Source organism: Mobula birostris, chromosome 20, assembly GCF_030028105.1.
Source record: "Mobula birostris isolate sMobBir1 chromosome 20, sMobBir1.hap1, whole genome shotgun sequence".
In the NCBI taxonomy this organism is placed as follows: Eukaryota; Metazoa; Chordata; class Chondrichthyes; order Myliobatiformes; family Myliobatidae; genus Mobula; species Mobula birostris.
Window position 1 is genome coordinate 9,648,710 of NC_092389.1, and position 20,090 is coordinate 9,668,799.

The window sequence follows — 20,090 nt, forward strand, 5'->3', positions numbered from 1 at the left end:
GCAAGAAAATGAATCTCAAGGTAGTATATGGTAACATATGCATACTTTGATAATAAATTTACTTTGACTTTGAAAGAGGCAACCTGAATCATAATCAGCTTTATCATTTCCATAGATGCTGCCTCACCTGTTTGTGTGTTGTATCAAGCTTTGTCATATGTTGTGAAATTTGTTGATTTGTTGAACTCAAAGGCCTCCTACACGGAAACATGATGATAAAAATATCAAGCAAAGAAGACAACTTAAAATATCCAACACACATCTTTTCTGAATTGGCGTGAAATCTTGATGAATATAAAGGACCGCAAAACTTTGCAGGTGTGATTATGATTGACAGCGAAGTTTTGCGCATGCGCATCGCCCCACTATTGGAGCCAGCACGCGCACAGACCGTTGACGTCCTTGCGCATGCACGTGGCCATCGAATGGCTGTTTGTCAAATGAGGAACGGATATTGAGTCCTGCCCCTGGCGTCACGCACTTAAAGGGGCGGGCAGGAGTCAGGAGAAGGCAAGAAATATATTTGCCGACATATACTATCTAGCACTGAATTCAACCTGGGCTAAGATGGCGGGCGGCGCTGTGAGCGTTTGCTGGGGCTTAATCCTGCTGCACGTCCTACTGTCCTTGGCCACAGCTCGACGACCCTACTTCAGCACGCAGACTTTGCACATCAGTCAGGGACTGACCACCGACCCGCAAGATCACGGGGTTTTGACCGTGGCGGCTGATTTCACCGAGGAAGGGCCGGCGACGATACTCCAGAGGAGTCAACATCGGTGGCGCAGGAGCATTGACACCAAGCAACAGCTGGAGGTTTTGGGACAGGTACATAAATTGATCGACCTTGTATCTCCATGTGATCATTTTAGATTTAAACTTTCATTTATCTAAAAAAATTATCAATAATATTACCGCAAATGCTGAACTCCAATTGCCTGCGGAAGTTACTGTGTGACTGACTGCTGCTATACTACTCTTCTGTTTGACCTAATTATAATATAGAAATTGTTTCTTTTCATCATTCCGCCCCTTACTGCAGTCTTTTTATTGATTAGTAACCTCTTCAAATCTGTTCCATTACAGCCCGTTGTTAGAATACGTTACCCCCCCCCGAGAATATGCAAAATGGAATATGTTTTTACATGAGTAAAACACAGTCCGTATGTGTTATTTTTGCAGTTATATTTTTACAGATGAAGATCGCTTTTAGAGGGTTGCAATCATTGTTGATACGCTTTTCCAGATTTAAACAACAGTACGCACGTGTTATTTTAAAATTATATGTTTCTGCAATAATCAGGTTCTCCTTTATTCTGAAGGTTGTAGTTATTATTGATGCTGTTTTCTAAATTTAAACAAAAAACTCAATTAAAAAGCATTGTTTGTGATATTAATCAATTGGGCCAAATAAGCTATTTTTGTGTTATAGAACTGAAAGGATACAGAAAACGTTGGAAATTTTCAGCAGGTCAAGCAGCTTTTATGAAAGAGAAACGGTTGTCACGCTAGGTCAGACCCTTTGTCAAAACATCTAAACTTGTGGTTCAAGATCCTGTTTGCGAGCTCATTTTCCTGTTTTGCTCGATGTGCAATAAAATGCTTTGAAGCCGATGTTTATTAAGCCAGTGCAAATGTGCCCTTGATGAATTTAACTATCTGATGTAGTTGATAAATTTTGAGTAACCCACTTCAGCACTTCCTCTGTGTAAGTTCACTGTAATGGAAAATATATACACACACCAAAATGTTACTGATTATGAAAATTACGACTAGTTAATGCCATTTTTTAATCTGTTTAGCTATCACCATTTTTTTCTGTATTGTGCCAAGTTCTTACGAGCTATCTTTATAAGATATGTGGAACATTAAGATATATCGGGTACAATTTACCATGTAGTTAATCTGTCTGGAATATTAACATGTCTATAAACTTGTGTTCTGTACTTTGATTTGGGATCAAGAAAATTTGTAGTAGAGTTTCAGGTTCTATCTGATGCACTCTGAAGTGAAAGCTAATGTGGTGGTTATCCCTAAACTTGCAGAGGTAAGGTGGGAGAGAATACAGTTTACTACCTTTTAATTTCAGTGCCTAATAAAATTATTCGTTGAGTTTGCTTTGCCCCAAACACTTGGATTTTCTTTGTGAATGATTGACCTTCCATTATCACAACAGAAGTATGCCAATGTTTGCTGATGGTTTCAGTATGCAATTCCTGAAATAGTCCATCAGCTTCCCCAAATACTCATTTGCTACCATTTATAATTGCACAACATTTATACCATTCACAAATTTGCAGTTATTTGCTTGGGCTTGTCTGAGAGTACCTACCAAAAACTAAAGACCTGCATTGTGGAGGATAAGGCAGCAGGCATGTGTCAACATTATTTGTGGCCCCCCCCGCCCCCCCAAGTCACACAAGTCCTGATTGGAAAATGTCATCGTTACAGATTCTAAATTCTGGTATTCCTTCATCACCCTGTGTGTACTTTCATAAGTTGGAAAGCAGTGGTTTGGGAAAATGGCTCTCTGCCAGCTTCTTGAACAGCAAGTTGTTTATTGACATTGAACTATGTACATGTATGTAACCATATAATGTACATTGAAATAAGTCATTTCTTGAAACCAGGGTGTAAAGCACAGTAGTGTACATAACAGATGATAACTCATGAAGGTAAGGATAAAATCTATAGATGAGTCACACATAAATAACAATAAATATTTTAAGGTATGGAACTGATTAACCAGTGACACTTCAAATACAATGTGGCCAAGAGTTTGGAAGCCTAATGGCCTGGGGGAAGAAACTGTTTCTCATCCTGACCGTTCTTAACTTCTTTTGCACTTGGGTATCCTGCCTGATGGTAGCAAGCCAAAGAGGATGCTGGATGAATGGGTGGGATTCTTAATAATACTAAGGGCCCTGTGTATGCAGCGCTCCTGATAAATGTCCCTGATGGATGGTAGGGAGCAACACAAACAACACGCTGGAGGAACTCAGCAGGTTGGGCAGCATCCATGGAAATGATCAGTCAACGTTTTGGCCTGGAACCCTTTGTCAGGACTGTAGAGGGGAGGGGCAGAGGCCCTATAAAGAAGGTGGGGGGAGGGTGGGAAGGAGAAGGCTGGTAGGTTCCAGGTGAAAAACCAGTAAGGGGAAAGATAAAGGGGTGGGGGAGGGGAAGCAGGGAGGTGATAGGCAGGAAAGGTGAAGAAGGAATAGGGGAAAACACAATGGGTAGTAGAAGGAGACAGAACCATGAGGGAGGTGATAGGCAGCTGGGGGAGGGGGCAGCGTGAAACTGGGATGGGGGAAGGGAGGGGGAGGGGACTACTGGAAGTTGGAGAATTCAATGTTCATACCAAGGGGCTGGAGACATCCCAGACGGTATATGAGGTGTTGCTCCTCCAACCTGAGTTTATCCTCATCCTGGCAGTAGGGGAGGCCATGTATGGACATATCCAAATGGGAATGTGAAGCAGAGTTGAAGTGGATGGCTACCGGGAGATCCTGTCTGTTGTGGCGGATGGAGCGGAGGTGCTCGACGAAGTGGTCCCCCAATCTGCGCCGGGTTTCACCGATGTAGAGGAGGCTGCACCGGGAGCACCGTATGCAATAGATGACCCCAACAGACTCCCAAATGAAGTGTTGCCTCACCTGGAAGGACTGTTTGGGGCCCTGAATGGTGGCAAGAGAGGAGGTGTAGGGACAGGTAGCACTTGTGCTTACATGGATAAGTGCCAGGTGGGAGATCCGTGGGGAGGGATGTGTGGACCAGGGAGTCGCGGAGGGAACGATCCCTGCAGAAAGCGGAGAAGGGTGGAGAGGGAAAGATGTGCTTAGTGGTGGGGTCCTGTTGAAGGTGGCGGAAGTTGCAGAGGATAATGTGCTGGATCCAGAGGCTGGTGGGGTGGTAGGTGAGGACAAGGGGAACTCTGTCCCTGTTGTTGTGGTGGTGGGAGGATGGGGTGAGGGCCGAAGTGCGGGAAATGGAGGAGATGCGGTTGAGGGTATCATTGATGACGGCAGAAGGGAAACCATGATCCTTAAAGAAAGAGGACATTTGAAATGTCCTGGAGCGGAAAGCCTCATCCTGGGAGCAGATGTGGCGGAGGCAGAGGAACTGGGAACAGGGAATGGCATTTTTGCATGTGGCAGGGTGGGAAGAGGATGGTAGGGAGACCACTATGATCCTCTCAACTTTTTTTTTAAAACAGTCCTTTGTTGGGACTTCTAGTCCAATGCTCAACTGCTCCCATACCAGATGGAGATGCAACTCGTCAGGATGCTCTCAATGGTGCTCCTATAAAAATGCAGTTAAGATGGGAGTGGTGGGAGGGTGCTCGCTTGCCTCAGTCTCCTTTGGGAGTGGAGCTGCTGCGGTGCCTTGTTCAGGGAGGTGATGTTAAGGGACCAGGTGGGGTCATCCAGGCTATGAACTCCCAGGAACTTGGTGTATTTAACTCTCTCTATGGAGGAGCCATGTATTTGCAGAGGGGGATGGCTTGTCTGCACCTTCCTGAAGTCCACAATGATTTCCTTGGTCTGCTCCACATTCAGGCTTGGGTTGTTCTTCTCATACCAGTCCACCAATTGCTCCACTTCCCCTCGGCACTCTGTCTCGTCATCTTTCTTGACTGGGCCAACTGCTGTTGTGTCATTTGCAAACTTAATGACAATTTGATCTGGATCCTGTGACACAGTCATGCGTCAGCAGTGTGAACAGTAGGCTGTGCACACAGCCTTGGCGTGCCAGTGCTCAGCATAATGGGACTAGAGACATTGCTGCCCACATGGACTGACTGTGGCCTTGCTATTAAGAAGTCCAGTATCCAGTTGTGGGGGGGGGGGGTTGTTGAGTCCTTGGGGGTCGTTGGGGTATGATGATGTTGATTGCTGAACTGAAGTCTTAGAAACAGCAGTCTGGCATATGAGATCCCATTTTTCCAGGTGGGATGGGACAGAGGAGGGCAGAGGCTATTGCATCGTCAGTGGATTGATTTGAATAAAAAGTGAACTGGTTAGGGTCCAATAAGCCGGGAGAAAGGCTTATGACATCAGAAATATCTGTTGACTTTGCCTTTGACATTTAGATGTTTATTACATTCAATTAGAAAAAAGATGAGTATATACATCTTAATTCAATACTCTGTTATGTCAGACATTTTCCATCATTTTGGAACCAGAAGTGAGCAGGAAAAAGTGAATATTTGTAATTAATCCCAGTATGTTGGATAGCTATTTCTAGTATACTAAATCAAATGATTATAAATACTTTGTGTTTGGTGATGTTTATGATCTAATAAAATGGATTCTATTTAAGGATAAAAGGACATTGGCATCATTCAAAGTATATTGAAATGGATGCATTTTCTTTTGATTCCTTTTATTAAATGTTTTAAACTAACTTTACTGGAATAATCGCACACAATGTGCAAAGTCATCTTCAACCTCCATTTCCTGTGCTATAATCTGTCACCCTGCTCGCACTCTTACTCTATTCCTCTGAGCAGGTTAATTCATCTTTCCTTTGTACTGGTTGAGACCAGTATTAATCTTGTTAGAGCTTTAAAAAGTAATCCATGGAGCTCTTTCTAAGTAAAAGCTTCACACTTCTCTACCTCTTTCAAAAATTTGCTGAAATGTACTCCATCTGATTACTAAAGTTAACCTCACTTCCTTATGTAACTATGAAAAATAATGTAATTTTGCTGGGCTGGCAAAGTTTGTATAATTACAAATTGAGTTTACTGAGGATTACTGCGATACCTATGAAGGGGAATAGGGATTCTGTTGAGCTTGACCTTTTTTTAAATGGTTATATAGTAATTTGAAAATAAACTCTGAATTTGCAACTCCTGTAAGCTTTAGCAAATATCTAAAAATCCCTAGGGTGCTCCTTTATTTATGCACTGCATTATATTCTCCTTCAACTCCTCCTTGTGATGCTAAGTACTCCTTCTCAACCCTCTGGGTAAAGGTGATCTGTCTGAGTTCCCTGTTTTAACTCTTGCAACATCTTTATTGCCTTTTGCAACATTTTGTGCTTGCACTATAGAAATATTGCAATAATTTTAAAAAATTTGCCTCAATCTGACTCCTGTCCCTGATATTTACAATTTTATTGGCTTGCTTTCTGTCTTGTAATTTTATTAATCTACTTGGTAGCTGCTTTGTGAATTTTCATCAGAGGGTGTGGAAATAATTGGAACACTTAAGAATACTATGAATATGTTTGATACAAATTTTGAATGACTTGAGTGTGTTTGTGCTTTACTGTTACCATGACAGGAGCAGAAATCAGATCAATTTACTGGAAGTTGTAATCTCTTGAGCAATAGCAATTCAGAAATGGGAGTTGATATTAATCTAGTTGTTTTGGAAACAGCTGGTTGAATCAGGACTGATAAATATTTAAACTTCCACTGACTAATTGTTTTGTTTTTCCATTGATTGCTCTATTGAATCTTGTACAGCCTAACTGATTGAAATTGTGTTTTTCTTAGCTTGATACTTATTTTTCAAATGTATGATCCATTGGAGACCTTGTTTTGATTTTGCTCACACTGCTGTTGTCATTGAATGTCACACTGGTTGATTAATTTTGGTTTTAGAAATAACATGTTTGATTTGGCTTCAAATTCTGTATTTTAATTTGTAAAGCATTTGACTTTTTTAACACCACCTGAGAAGTTAGCTAGTACTGGTTTTATCCACTTGACTTCAGGTCTGATCCAGGGTGCTGTCCCCTTTCTTTTCTGTTGTATTTGGGCTGTGATGGTAGAAAACCTGATTAAATAAAACCTGCATGTATACTTTTTTAATCTAGGTGCTTTACAAGAAAGGAATAAGCTGTTTTAGGAGATTAGGGAGAGATGATCGCATATCTTGTGAGAATTTGTTCTGCCTAACATTTTTTTTAAAGCTGGGCATTACAGGGAAGTCTTTGAAGAAAAAGCAACAATTTTAAAGCCAGGTGATGAACTATATTAATTTTTTGATTTAGAGATACAGCGCAGAATAGGCCCTTCCGGTCTTTTGAGTTGCACCGCTCAGCTACTCCTGAGAACCCCCAATTTATCCCTAACCTAATACGGGACAATTTACAATGACCAGTTAACCTATCTGGTATGTCTTTGGACTGTAGGATGAAACTGGAGCACACAAGGAAAACCCACACATTCATCAGGGAGAATATATAGATAAGGGATTGAACTCCGAACTCGTATCCCGGGCTGTAATAGCATTACACTAACCACTATGCTCAATCACTGTTTGGATGACTTAGAAATCTATTTGAGCTATAACGATTGAGCAACATTTCTTAGAAATTTCTTGCAATGTACAAACGTATTTGTAGCTTTTAAAGGAGAGCTGTTCAGAAAATTTGTATATCAGTTTGCATTCACAAAACAATGCTTTTTAAGGACGGGGAAATTTAATGATCTGAAATTTGAAGAGGGGATGGTGATGAGGAATGGTGTTTGGAGAATAGGCTGTTAAGGTGGCTTTCAAAATAAAGAAGTTGGTGATGAGATGAAGTTGATAAAATCAAGGATAGTAGTTTGATGGAATTGGGGCAATACAGTGAATCTAGTTGAGATGCAGCTTCACAGATCCTCTGACTCTGGATATCCTAAGTGATTGCATCTCTTTCAAGGACTCTTTGCAACTCGTGTTCTGTTTTATTTTATTTGCAGTTTTTCACTTGCACATTAGTTGTTTCTCATTCTTTGTCAGTTTAAATATAATTTTTCATAAATTCTATTGTTTTTTAATCCCTGTAATTATCTGGAAGAAAATGAATCTCAAGTTAGTATATGGTAACATTTTATGCACTTTGAAAATAAATTTACTTTGAACATTTCCTTGTAACCAAATGACTTTCCTCCTATGTCCCTGTTAAAATTCACATGCTGTTGGGTCCAAGAAATGACACATGGAACAAATGGTAATCCTTGAATAATTACATCACTATATCTGATATTTGTAATGACTTTCTTTTGCAAAATTGGGGATATTTGTACTGCATTTGTAGGAAACTTGCTAGTTATCCAGTTAAATTTAGTACTAAAGTGCTCATAAACCTGGAGTTAATTCTGAGCAATTCACGACGCAGTGAACTTGGAGTCTGTTTAATATCACACACTTTAGCGGTCTGAGGTACCTACCTGTTTCAAGCAGGCTTAAATTATACTGGTGCCTAAAAAGAATGTGGTAACCTCTCTCAATGGCTGTTGTCCAGTTGCACTCGTGTCCACTGTGAAGTGCTTTGAGAGGCTGGTGACAAAATATATCAACTCATGTCTAAGAAGCGACTTGGATCCACTCCAATTTGCCTTCCGCAGCAACAGGTCCACAGTAAATGACATTTTATTGGCTTATCACTCAATCCTGGAATATCTGCACAGTGAAGATGCATACTTCAGGATGCTCTTCATTGAATACAGCTTGGCATTCAATAGTATCTCCCCTCAAAACTAATTAATAAACTTCAAGACCTTGGCTTCAATACCTCCTTGTAGAGCTGGGTTCTCTGTTTCCTTGCATGGAGACTGCAGATATTTCGGATTGGCAACAACATCACCACAATTTCCATCTGCACAGATGCACTGCAAGGCTGTGTGCTTAGCCCCCTGCTCTACTCATTTTACACTTATGACCGTGAGGCTATTTAAGTTTGCTAATTATGCCACTGTCATAGTGTGTGTATATATAATATAGTACTATGCAAGCCTTAGGCACATGTTTTTAAAAAAAAATTCTGTAAAGCAAAGATGCTTTCAGAAAATAATGAAACAAAACTTTTCTAACTAATCCAAATCCAAAAGAGAAGTACACAGTTTTTTTTAAAAAAAACACTAAATCAAGCTCTGTCTTTAAAACTGCATCAGTTCTCTGAGGTACATTGCTGTACAGTTTTATAGGAAAATTGGCTGGTAGGTTGTTCCAAGCATGTTAGAGAACTTGCCTCTGTTCTTCTGCAGATGTTGGCTGTCTCACTTGCTTCTGTCTCTAGGTAATTCCAGACAGCCTGATATTGAGATCAGGTCTCTGTGGAGGCGATACCATCTGTTGCAGAACTCCTTGTTCTTTTTGCTGAAGTTGCTTCGTTATGACCTTGGCCATGTGTCTTGCAGTCATTGCCTTGCTGCAGAATAAAGTTGGGGCTGATCAGACTCCTCTCTGATGGTATTGTGTGGTGGATGAGAATCTGTTGTACCTCTCAGCATTGAGGATTTCATTAATTATGACCACATCACCAACTCCATCTGCAGAAGTGCAGCAACTCTTCTATAAAGACCACTACTGACAAGACTTCCCCAGGCTATAGAGGAGAGGAGTATACTTGGGTTTGAGTGGTTCTGTGTGTTCAGAGCTAATGGTAGTGCTGGACTACTTCCAATTTAGAAGGGAAGTCAGTTTGATGCATCTCTTGTCTGCTGCACTGGGTTTCCATTTCTGGTCCTCAACCTTGCCCACTTCTTCATGCTTTTCCAGAAGAGCTTGGACAACATATCTTGAAACTCCTATCTGCTGCAAAATTTCTGCTTGGGAGAGAACTTGCTGATGCAGGATGACTGCTTTGTATCTTGTTACTGTGCTCACTCTTGCCATGGTGTAAGAATTGATGGTTAAACTGTCACTTCTGTCACGCACTCACTTTTACTTTGGTTGTCCCTTTGCCAGTTTGATTCCTTCTACATCAGTTTCTGTTTTAGTTAGTTAGTTTAGTTCATTCAATTCATTATGTCATTGATCATTAGCACCTATTTGTTATCTTTGTTTAATTGTACACTCGGCTGTATACCTACAGGTTTTTATTTGAAAAGTGGTCTAATACTAAAATGTTACTTTCTTTAACAAAATACAAAAAGTTTTCCAACATATAATTTTTTTTGGGAAATGAATGCTTGGAAACCTAAAATTTACTCTTTTCTACTGACATACTAATGTAGAAGACAAAAATAAACATCTAAAAAGAAATTTATATATTAAAAAAAAATCTCCGGTGCCTAAGACACAGTAGTGTAGGAGGGAGGTAGAAAATCTGGCTGACTGGTGCCAAGACAGCCACCTCTCGCTCAATGTCAGCAAGACCAAAGAGCTGATTATTGAGTATAAGAGAAGGAAACTGGTGGTCCATGAGCCAATCCTCATCGTGGGACCAGAGCTAGTGAGGGACAGCAACTTTAAATTGCTCAGTGTTGTCATTTCACGATCTGTTCCAGATCCAGCATACAAGTGGCATCACAAAGAAAGCAGAGTTATATTGTTATATGCCTCTTCTTCCTTAAAAGTTTGCAAATATGTCAGGCTGAATCTAATATAACCATATAACAATTACAGCACGGAAACAGGCCTTCTTGGCCCTTCTAGTCCGTGCCGAACGCTTACTCTCTCCTGGTCCCACCGACCTGCACTGAGCCCATAACCATCCATTCCTTTCCTGTCCATATACCTATCCAATTTTACTTTAAATGACAATATCGAGCCTGCCTCTACCACTTCCGCTGGAAGCGCGTTCCACACAGCTACCACTCTAAGTGAAGAAGTTTCCCCTCATGTTATCCCTAAACTTTTGTCCTCTAATTCTCAACCCCTGCTGTCTTGTTTGAATCTTCCCCACTCTCAATGGAAAAGGTCTAACCGCGTCAACTCTATCAATCCCCCTCACTTTGAGAAACTTCTAGAAATGTGTGGTGGAGAATATATTGACTGGTTGCATCATGGCCTAGTATGGATACACCAATGCCCTTGAATGGAAAAGCCTATAAAAAGTAGTGGATACGGCCCAATCCATGACCAGGTAAAGCTCTCCCTATCGTTGAGCACATCTACGTGGAGCATTGTCACAAGGAAGCAGCGTCCATCATTAAGGACTCCCACCATTCATGCCATGCTGTTTTCTTGCTGTTGCCATCAGGAAGGAGGTGCAGGAGCCTCAGATTCAAGAACCACCCGATTCAGGAACCGTTATTGCCCCTAAACCATCAGGCTCTTGAACTAGAGGGGATAACTTCACTCAACTACATTCACCCCAACACTGAACTGTTCCCACAACCTATGGTCTCACTTTCAAGGATTCCTCATCTCATTTTCTTAATATTTATTGCTTATTTATTATTCTTTCTTTTTGTATTTGCACAATTTGTTGTTCTTGTTGGCTTGTGTGAAGTCTTTCTTTGATTCTTTTGGGTTTCTCTGTATTTCTGTGAATACCTACAAGAAAATGAATCTCAGGGTAGTATATGGTGCCATTTTTGTACTTTGATAATAAATTTATTTTGAACTTTGTTTAAAGCAAATATGAAACAGGTGTATTTAAAAAGTTGTTCTCGTCTTCAAAACCTCCTCGATACTTGTTAACACAATGGACTGTGCTATTAGACTGCTGGAGCAGGTATAGATTAATTCATGTTTTAACATTCTGTCTTGAACTCCTGTTGAAGTGTGCAACCGAATTATCTACAAGAGGAGGAATTTACTGAAGATTTAGTGGAACAACAAATTGAAAAGGCTAAATTTAGAAAGGTGATATACCAATCATTGAAGGAAGCAAAATTTTATACATTTCTTCCTGGTATTTTAGTTATGGTTGGACTGCTTTTGTTTTTTTTTAAAATGAGAAGTTAAGGATAGTATTCATTTCAAGCAGGAAGATCTAAGATTGCCTGCTAATTAGCAAACTTGAGGATTGAGAATAGCTTAGAGTTCAGCAAAGCACAATAAAGAAATTGATTTTTAAATAAAAAGCAAAATTAGTTTGAGTAAAGTTTTTGGAAACTTTTGTAAAAAGATTAATCATGTTTTTTTTAAATCGGAAATGGGAAAGTTCATTATGGGGAACAGGAAAATATTTTTGTTCTCTCCTTGTCGAAGAGAGCATTCAACTTTTTAAGACACTTTGGGGTAGCAAGAATTTAATAAAGTCAAGGAATTAAAGGAAATTGATATTAGTACTAAAAAGCTGCTATAGAAATTCATGGCACTGAGAGATGACAGATCTCCAGTCTCTGGTAGTTTCCATGCCAGAATGTTAAAGGAGGTAGCTGTGGCAATAGTGGATGCAATGGTTATCATTTTCCATAAGTCTGAATAGAAACATAGAAAATAGGTGCAGGAGTAGGCCTTTTGGCCCTTTGAGCTTGCACCGCCATTCATTACGATCATGGCTTATCATCCAACTCAGAACCCTATACCTGCCTTCTCTCCATACCCCCGATCCCTTTAGCCACAAGGGCCTTATCTAACTCCCTCTTAAATATAGCCAATGAACTGGCCTCAACTGTTTCCTGTGGCAGAGAATTCCACAGATTCACCACTCTCTGTGTGAAGAAGTTTTTCCTCATCTCGGTCCTAAAAGGCTTCCCCTTTGTCCTCAAACTGTGACCCCTCGTTCTGGACTTCCCCAACATCGGGAACAATCTTCCTACATCTAGCCTGTCCAATCCCTTTAGAATTTTATATGTTTCAATAAGATCCTCCCTCAATTTTCTAAATTCCAGCAAGTATAAGCCTAGTCGATCCAGTCTTTCATCATATGAAAGTCCTGCCATCCCAGGAATCAATCTGGTGAACCTTCTTTGTACCCCCTCTATGGCAAGAATGTCTTTCCTCAGATTAGGGGACCAAAACTGCACACAATACTCCAGGTGTGGTCTCACCAAGGTCTTGTACAACTGCAGTAGAACCTCCCTGCTCCTGTACTTGAATCCTCTTGCTATGAATGCCAGCATACCATTCGCCTTTTTCACTGCCTGCTGTACCTGCATGCCAACTTTCAATGACTGGTGTACAATGACACCCAGGTCTCATTGCACCTCCCCTTTTCCTAATTGGCCACCATTCAGATAATAATCTGTTTTCCTGTTTTTTGCCACCAAAGTGGATAACCTCACACTTATCCACATTAAATTGCATCTGCCATGAATTTGCCCACTCACCTAACCTATCCAAGTCACCTTGCATCCTCTTAGCATCCTCCTCACAGCTAACACTGCCGCCCAGCTTCATGTCATCCGCAAACTTGGAGATGCTGCATTTAATTCCCTCGTCTAAGTCATTAATATATATTGTAAACAACTGGTGTCCTAGCATTGAGCCTTGCGGTACCCCACTAGTCACTGCCTGCTATTCTGAATAATTGACTACTTCCTACAGATTTGAAGGTGGGAAATGTAACTCCATTATATGGTGGTGAGAAGGTAGGAGAAAGTAGCAATCTACTGACAACTTCACATCAGTAATAAAGAAAATGTTAGTGGCTCTTGATATGAATAGGAAATTAGCTGACAAGTGAAAATGTTTTGGGAATAAATCAGTCCTTTTGGGGTGGCAGGTGGTAATCTGTGGGATGCTACTGGGTAAGAGAAGGACATGGATAATAGAACAGAATGTAGTACTTTGAAATTTTCTGACTTCACTAAACTGGGGATGGGTTATGAATTGTGAGGAGGCTGCAAAAGGCTGTAGGGTGAATTAGACAGATGAGTGAGTAGACAAAGGTATAATCCAATGGCTAAATGTGATTTCCATTTTGCTAAGAAAACTGTAGGCAGCATATTTTGTCATGGTGTTAGACTGGAAAGGAGTGAGTCATGCTGAGACTTGGGTGTTTTTGTGTATCAGTCAATTAACCATGTGCGGGTGCAGCAAGCAGTTAACAAGTTTCGGCTTTATAGCAGGAGATTTAGAGTGCAGGAAAAGGGTTGTTTCCCCAAAATCATACATGGCATGGTGAGATCAAACTGGAACATTGTGTGCAGTTTCGTGTCCTTGTCTCAAAGGATAAACTTGTCAGAGATGAAATGCAACAAATTTCTGGACCAATGGGTCTGTTTTATGGAGTGTCATTGGCTTGATTATATTCACTAGAGTTCAGAAGAGAGAGAGAAGGGATCTAATTTCAGTTAACAGACTTCTGATGGGGCTGGACAGGCTGGTTAGATGATGAATACTTCCTCTGAAGGGTTCATCGTCTCAGGAGAAGGTAAAATATTTGGGACTGAGGTGAGAAAATTCTTCAGAGGCAGGTGAACCTATGAAACTGCAGCTACAGAATGCTATTGAGGCCATTGCTGAAAATAGGAGTTGGATTAAATTTCTAGACACAGGTCTTCAAATGATTTGGGCAGTACATGGGGGTGGGGGGAAATGATATTAAACTAGATAATCAGCCATGATTGTATTGAAAGGCACAGTAAGTGGAGAGATGAATGACCAACTTTTGCTATACAAATGGTGTCAAAACTATGCTGATAAGGAAATAATCTTTGTAAATTGCAGCATGTTTAAACAACAGCACATGGTATAAAAGAACCAGTTTGACAAGCTGACGATTTCCAAAGACAAAGTAAATAAAACATAATTATTTCTACCAGTTTAGACAGAATTGACTCCTGGAAGAATGAGGCATTGACTTGTCTGAAGACGAGAGAGCTCTGGAAAACAAGATACTGAATGTATCATTGCAATGTCCTCTTTTTTTTCATCAAAATGAATCATCATAAATTGGGTCTTTTTTTCTTTTGAAGGATTCTATAGAACAGTTTCTGGCAGAAGCAGAGGATGTGGCATGGTTATTAATAACTACTTTGATTTAATCTTAACTACTGACAGCATTTGATTCAACAAAAAAATTACTCCAAGGATGATTGAAATTGTTAGGACCTATCTGAAATCGGTGATGTTTGTGTTGATCAAGATTATGATAAAGAAAGAAAAGGTCACATTATTGGCCATTTTGAAGGAATAATGTGGTGATGGCATTTTAGAAAGAAATGATCTGAATTTTTTAAAGATCACATCTTTTAAAGAAAGTGGATGAGGGTAAGGCGATAAATAAGTCTGTATGGACTTCGGTAAGACCATTGATATGATTCCGCATGGTAGGCTGCTATGGAAAATTACATTACATTGGATCTAGGAGAGATGGCAAATTAGATATGCAATTGGCATTTGATTTCAGCTCCATCAAGATGATCTTCGGCCCCTCAAGATCTGGCTCATCTCCACTGTTGTCCGCTGATGGAATCACACTGCTGAAGGACAAAGAGAGCATCCAACACCGATGGAAAGAGCACTTCAGCCAGCTCCTGAACCGCCCTTCATCAGTTGACCAGTCTGCTCTGGACCAAATCCCCCCAACAGCCTATTCACGAGGAACTAGATGATCCTCCCTCAATAGATGAAGTCAAGAAGGCTATCACGCAGATGAGCAGTGGCAAGGCGCCCGGCAAGGATGGAATACCTGCTGAATTGTACAAGGCACTCAGCAAGGAATCACTTGAGGCTTTCCACAGCACCCTGACTAGCATTTGAGAAGAAGAGGAGATTCCTCCTGACCTCAGAGACGCAACGATAATCGCCCTCTACAAAAATAAAGGTTCAAGGACCGACTGCGGGAACTACAGAGGTATCTCACTACTTCCCTTTGCCGGAAAAATCCTCGCCTGCGTCATCCTCAACAGACTGAATCCCAACAGGGTCAGAAGAGAACCTTCCTGAGTCGCAATGTGGGTTTCGTCCCGAGCGCAGCACTGTCGACGTGATCTTTGCAGTGAGACAGATACAGGAGAAGTGCCTGGAACAGTACATGGCATTATACTCTGTCTTCATTGATCCGACAAAGGCGTTTGACAAGGTCAACAGAAACGCAATGTGGATCATCCTTAGAAAGCTTGGCTGCCTGCAGAAATTCACTACACTCATCGGCCTGCTCCACGATGGCATGACAGGAGAAGTGTTCTCAGATGGTTCCCATTCTGAGACTTTCAACATCTCAAATGGCATGAAGCAAGGTTGCATTCTAGCACCAGTACTTTTCAACCTCTTCACCCAAGTACTGAAGCATGCTGTTAAGGACCTAGACCTGGGTATTTACATAAGATATTGCCTAGACGGATCGATGTTTGACCTGAGACGCCTTGCTGCAAAGACCAAAACGTTGAGGAGGCTCATCATTGATGTCCTATTTGCTGATGACTGTGCCCTCATGGCCCACCAGGAGAACCACCTGCAGACAGTTGTTGACAAGTTCTCTGCAGCCTCAAAGTTGTTCAGCCTGACAATTGGCCTTGGTAAGACAGAAGTTCTCCCTCAACCTGCACCAAACAGTCACCCTCCTCAGCCATGCATCACCATCGATGGCACTGTCCTGAAGAATGTGGAGAGCTTCAAATATCTAGGAAGCGCCATCTCCAGTGACTGATCCCTTGACAAAGAGACCATAGCAAGGATCCAGAAAGCCAGCCAGGCACTTGGGAAACTCCATGTCAAAGTTCTGGAGCACAAGGACATTCAGCTTTCAAACAGGCTCAAGGTGTACAAGGCTGTGGTCCTCACCTCTCTCCTGTACGGCTGCGAAACCTGGACCCTGTACCGCAGGCACATCAAACAGCTGGAGTAGTTTCACATGCGCTCTCTGCGGTCGATCATGAGGATTCGATGGCAGGACCGAATCACCAACCAGGAAGTCCTTGACAGAGCCAACAGCACAAGCATTGAGGCAAGGATCCTCCAGGCCCAGCTACACTGGATGGCCATGTAGTGGAGGAGAAGATGGCGCGATGCAGTGCGCGGCTGCTCCAAAATGATGTCGTGTTTGTGAAGTAGGATGCCGTGCACAATCCTGATTTGATGGAGACACCTGTGAGAAGCACAGAGGAACATCTGGAGAAGCTTCTGAAATGCCCACTCGCTGCCGCTGCTACTGTGCGATCGAGAATCTCCGGAGGGGAAGGCCCCAAATCCTCGGCTTTGCCTGTTGCCGGGACCGGGTTCGAAGCGCTCGGCAGAGATGGTGTTCGGTGTTGGAGGGCTGGTCGGAGGCTCGAAGTTTTCGAATGGACTCAAGAGTCAGCTGTGGTTGGGTGCTTCCAGGGTGCTGCGTCGGCAAGTTTGCGGCGCTGGAAGCTCATGGCAGGAAGAGGGTTTCTCTTCTTTCTACCATCTGTGTGAGATGATGGGACTTTTGAGAGACTTTGAGACTTTTTTACCATGCCCATGGTCTGTTCTTTATCAAATTATGGTATTGCTTTGCAGTATTGTAACTATATGTTATAATTATGTGTTTTTGTCAGTTCTTCAGTCTTGGTTTGTCTTGTGTTTCTGTGATATCATACTGGAGGAACATGGTATCATTTCTTAATGCCTGCATTACTAAATGACAATAAAAGAGGACTGCGTGTCCTCATAATCATAATCTAATCTAATCAGCGTGGGTGAAACAAGAATCCCCAGGCAGCTGCTGTATGGTGAGTTTGAGCATGGTAGTTGCAATCAGGGCCGCCCCAGAAAAAGATTCAAAGACAATCTGAAATCATACATCAAATGAGCAAACCTCCAGTCTCGACAACTTGAGGAGTCCGCAGCCAACAGGGCTGTGTGGCGCACCCTGACCAGAAAAGCTGCGTCTGACTTTGAGGATGACTGAAATCAGCGCCTTGCAGCAGCACGAGACCAACGCCACGAAGCTGTGTATGCACCTGTTCTAACAACCGCCATTCCATGTCCACCCTGCAACCGCATGTGTGCTTCTGCCTTCGGCCTCCGCCCTCCGAAGCCACATGCGTGTCCACAGGTGACTGCACAATGTTTAGTCTTCCTTGGACCCTGAGAGACAACCACCACCACCAGCAGCATAGGAGAATGAAGGTGATATTTAGAGGTGTATAAAATCATAAAGGGCATAGATAGGGTGAAGACAGTCTTTTTTTTCCCCCAGGATTGGGGAACGGAGAACTGGATTTGGGGGGAGAGATTTAATAGGAAACAGAGAAACTCTTTCACCCAGTGGGTGGAATATACATGGAACGAGCTGCCAGAGGAAATGATTGAGGCACATGTCAACAAATACTGTAAAGTGAAGATGCTTTTAAAAATAATGAAATGTAAAGTTTCTAAATATCAATATTTGGTGTGACCACCCTTTTTGAAAACTGCATCAATTCTCTTTGGTACGCAGTCGTGCAATTTTATAAGAAAATTGGCTGGTAGGTTCTAATCATCTTGGAGGACTTGCTACAGTTCTTCTGCAGACTTTGGCTGTCTCACTCGCTTCTGTCTCTCCAGGTAAACCCAGACAGCCTCATCATGTTGAGATCAAGGCTCTGGAAGCCATACTATCTGAAACCATATTTAAAAAATAAATAAATGAATGAATAAATCTAGACTTGCACAGTACTATACATGTTACAGAACAAATGGATTAGGAAGTGAGATTGAATTACTATTATTCATTGTAAGTGATAGATTGTCAAAGGTCAGTGAGCAGTGGAATTTTAAGATGCATTTTATTTTACAGGGCAGTGTACATGTTACCTGTGGGGCTTTTGTGGTTTGTTCATTGAAGTTTTTAAAAGAACTTTCAATAACTTTGACAGCTGGAAAATGGAGTGACTGTACACTACTGGCCGTGTCTTCAGATGTAAAGCTTAAGATCCAAGCAACCTCCTTCACCTAACCAGAGATGTTACAGTGATGCTAGAAAGTTTGTGAACCCTTTAGAATTTTCTCTATTTCTGCATAAATATGACCTATAATGTGATCAGATCTTCATGCAAGTCCTAAAACTAGATGGAGAACCCAATTAATAAATAACACAAAAACATATTTGTTTATTGAGAAAAATGATTGAATATTGCATGTATTTGTTGAAGGATGTGAACCTTTGCTTTCAGTAACCAGTGTGACACCCTTCTCTTTCTCTCCTCCTCCCTCCCCCCAATCCCTTGTACGGCAATGACTTCAACCAAATGTCCGGTAACTGTTGATTAGTCCTGCACATCAGCTTGGAGGAATTTTAGGCCATTCCTCCTTTCCAAACTGCTTCAACTTTGGGATGTTGGTAGATTTCCTTGCATAAACTGCTTGCTTCAGGTCCTTCCACAACATTTCTATAGGATTAAGGTCAGGACTTTGACTTGGCTATTCCAAAATGTGAAATTTCTTCTGCTTTAACCATTCTTAGGTCGACTGACTTGTGTGTTTAGGGTCATTGTCTTGCTGCAAGATCCGTTTTTTTTTCTTGAGCTTCATTTCACAGATGGATACCTTGACATTTTCTTGTAGAATTTACTGGTACAATTTAGATTTTGTAATTCCATCAATGATGGCAAGCTGTCCTGTTCCTGAGGCAGCAATAGGCCCAAACCATGACACTGCCACCACCATGTTTCACTGATGGGATGAAGTTCTTGCACTAGAATGCAATGTTTGCTTTTTGCCAAACATTATGCTTCTCATTTAAGCCAAAAAGTTCTATTTTGGACTTGTCCGTCCATAGACATTCTTCTAATAGCCTTCTAGCTTATTCACATGGTCTTTAGCAAACTTCTAGATGGGCAGCAAAGTTCTTCTTTGAAGGTAATGGCTTTTCCTTGCAATCCTGCCATGCACACCATTTGTTGTTCAGCGTTTGCCTGATGATAGGGTCATAAACACTGACATTAGCAACGCAAGAGAGGCCTGTAGCTCCTCGGATGTTACCCTGGGGTTCTTTGTGACCTCCTGGAGTACTGTAGACCTTGCTTTTTGAGTGATTTTTGTTGGTCACCCACTCCTGGTGAAAGTAAGAACTGAGAGTTTCCTCCATTTGTGCACCATCTGTCTGACCATGGACTGGTGGAGCCCAAGCTCCTTGGAAATGGTTTTGTATCCTTTTCCAGTCTGGTGACCCATCTAAACTTTTTTTTCTGAGGTACTTGGAAATCTTTGATCGAGGCATGGCACACTTCCAAAAACCTATATACAGGTCCACAATCCCTTATCCGAAACCCTTGGGGCCAGTTGCATTTCAGAATTCAGAATTTTTCGGATTTCAGACCCCCCCCCCCCCGCCCCCATACCAAAAATCACATATGCTCAAGTCCTTATTTAACCTGTCACAGTGCAGTGGAGTTTATGACCCAGCGGCGCACCAAACCTACGCACATCCTCCCATATACTTTAAATCATCTCTAGATTACTTATCATACCTAATACAATGTAAATGCTATGTAAATTATTATACTGTTGTTTAGGGAATAATGACAAGAAATTTTATTTCCAATAAAAACATTCAATAAAACATAAAAATATACAGCT

The 20,090-nt window shown here is 41.5% G+C and overlaps 1 protein-coding gene across 2 annotated transcripts in view; it reads left to right on the top strand.

Moving 5' to 3' along the window:
* Window positions 1-498: 498 nt before the first annotated feature.
* Window positions 499-20,090, top strand: part of sorl1 (sortilin-related receptor, L(DLR class) A repeats containing) — a 244,381-nt gene continuing 224,789 nt past the window's right edge. For both annotated transcript variants that reach the window (XM_072238121.1, XM_072238122.1), the window contains exon 1: window positions 499-828. In XM_072238121.1, coding sequence (XP_072094222.1) covers window positions 568-828 — 261 coding nt within the window. In that variant the 5' untranslated portion in view covers window positions 499-567. The remainder of the gene's footprint in view (window positions 829-20,090) is intronic.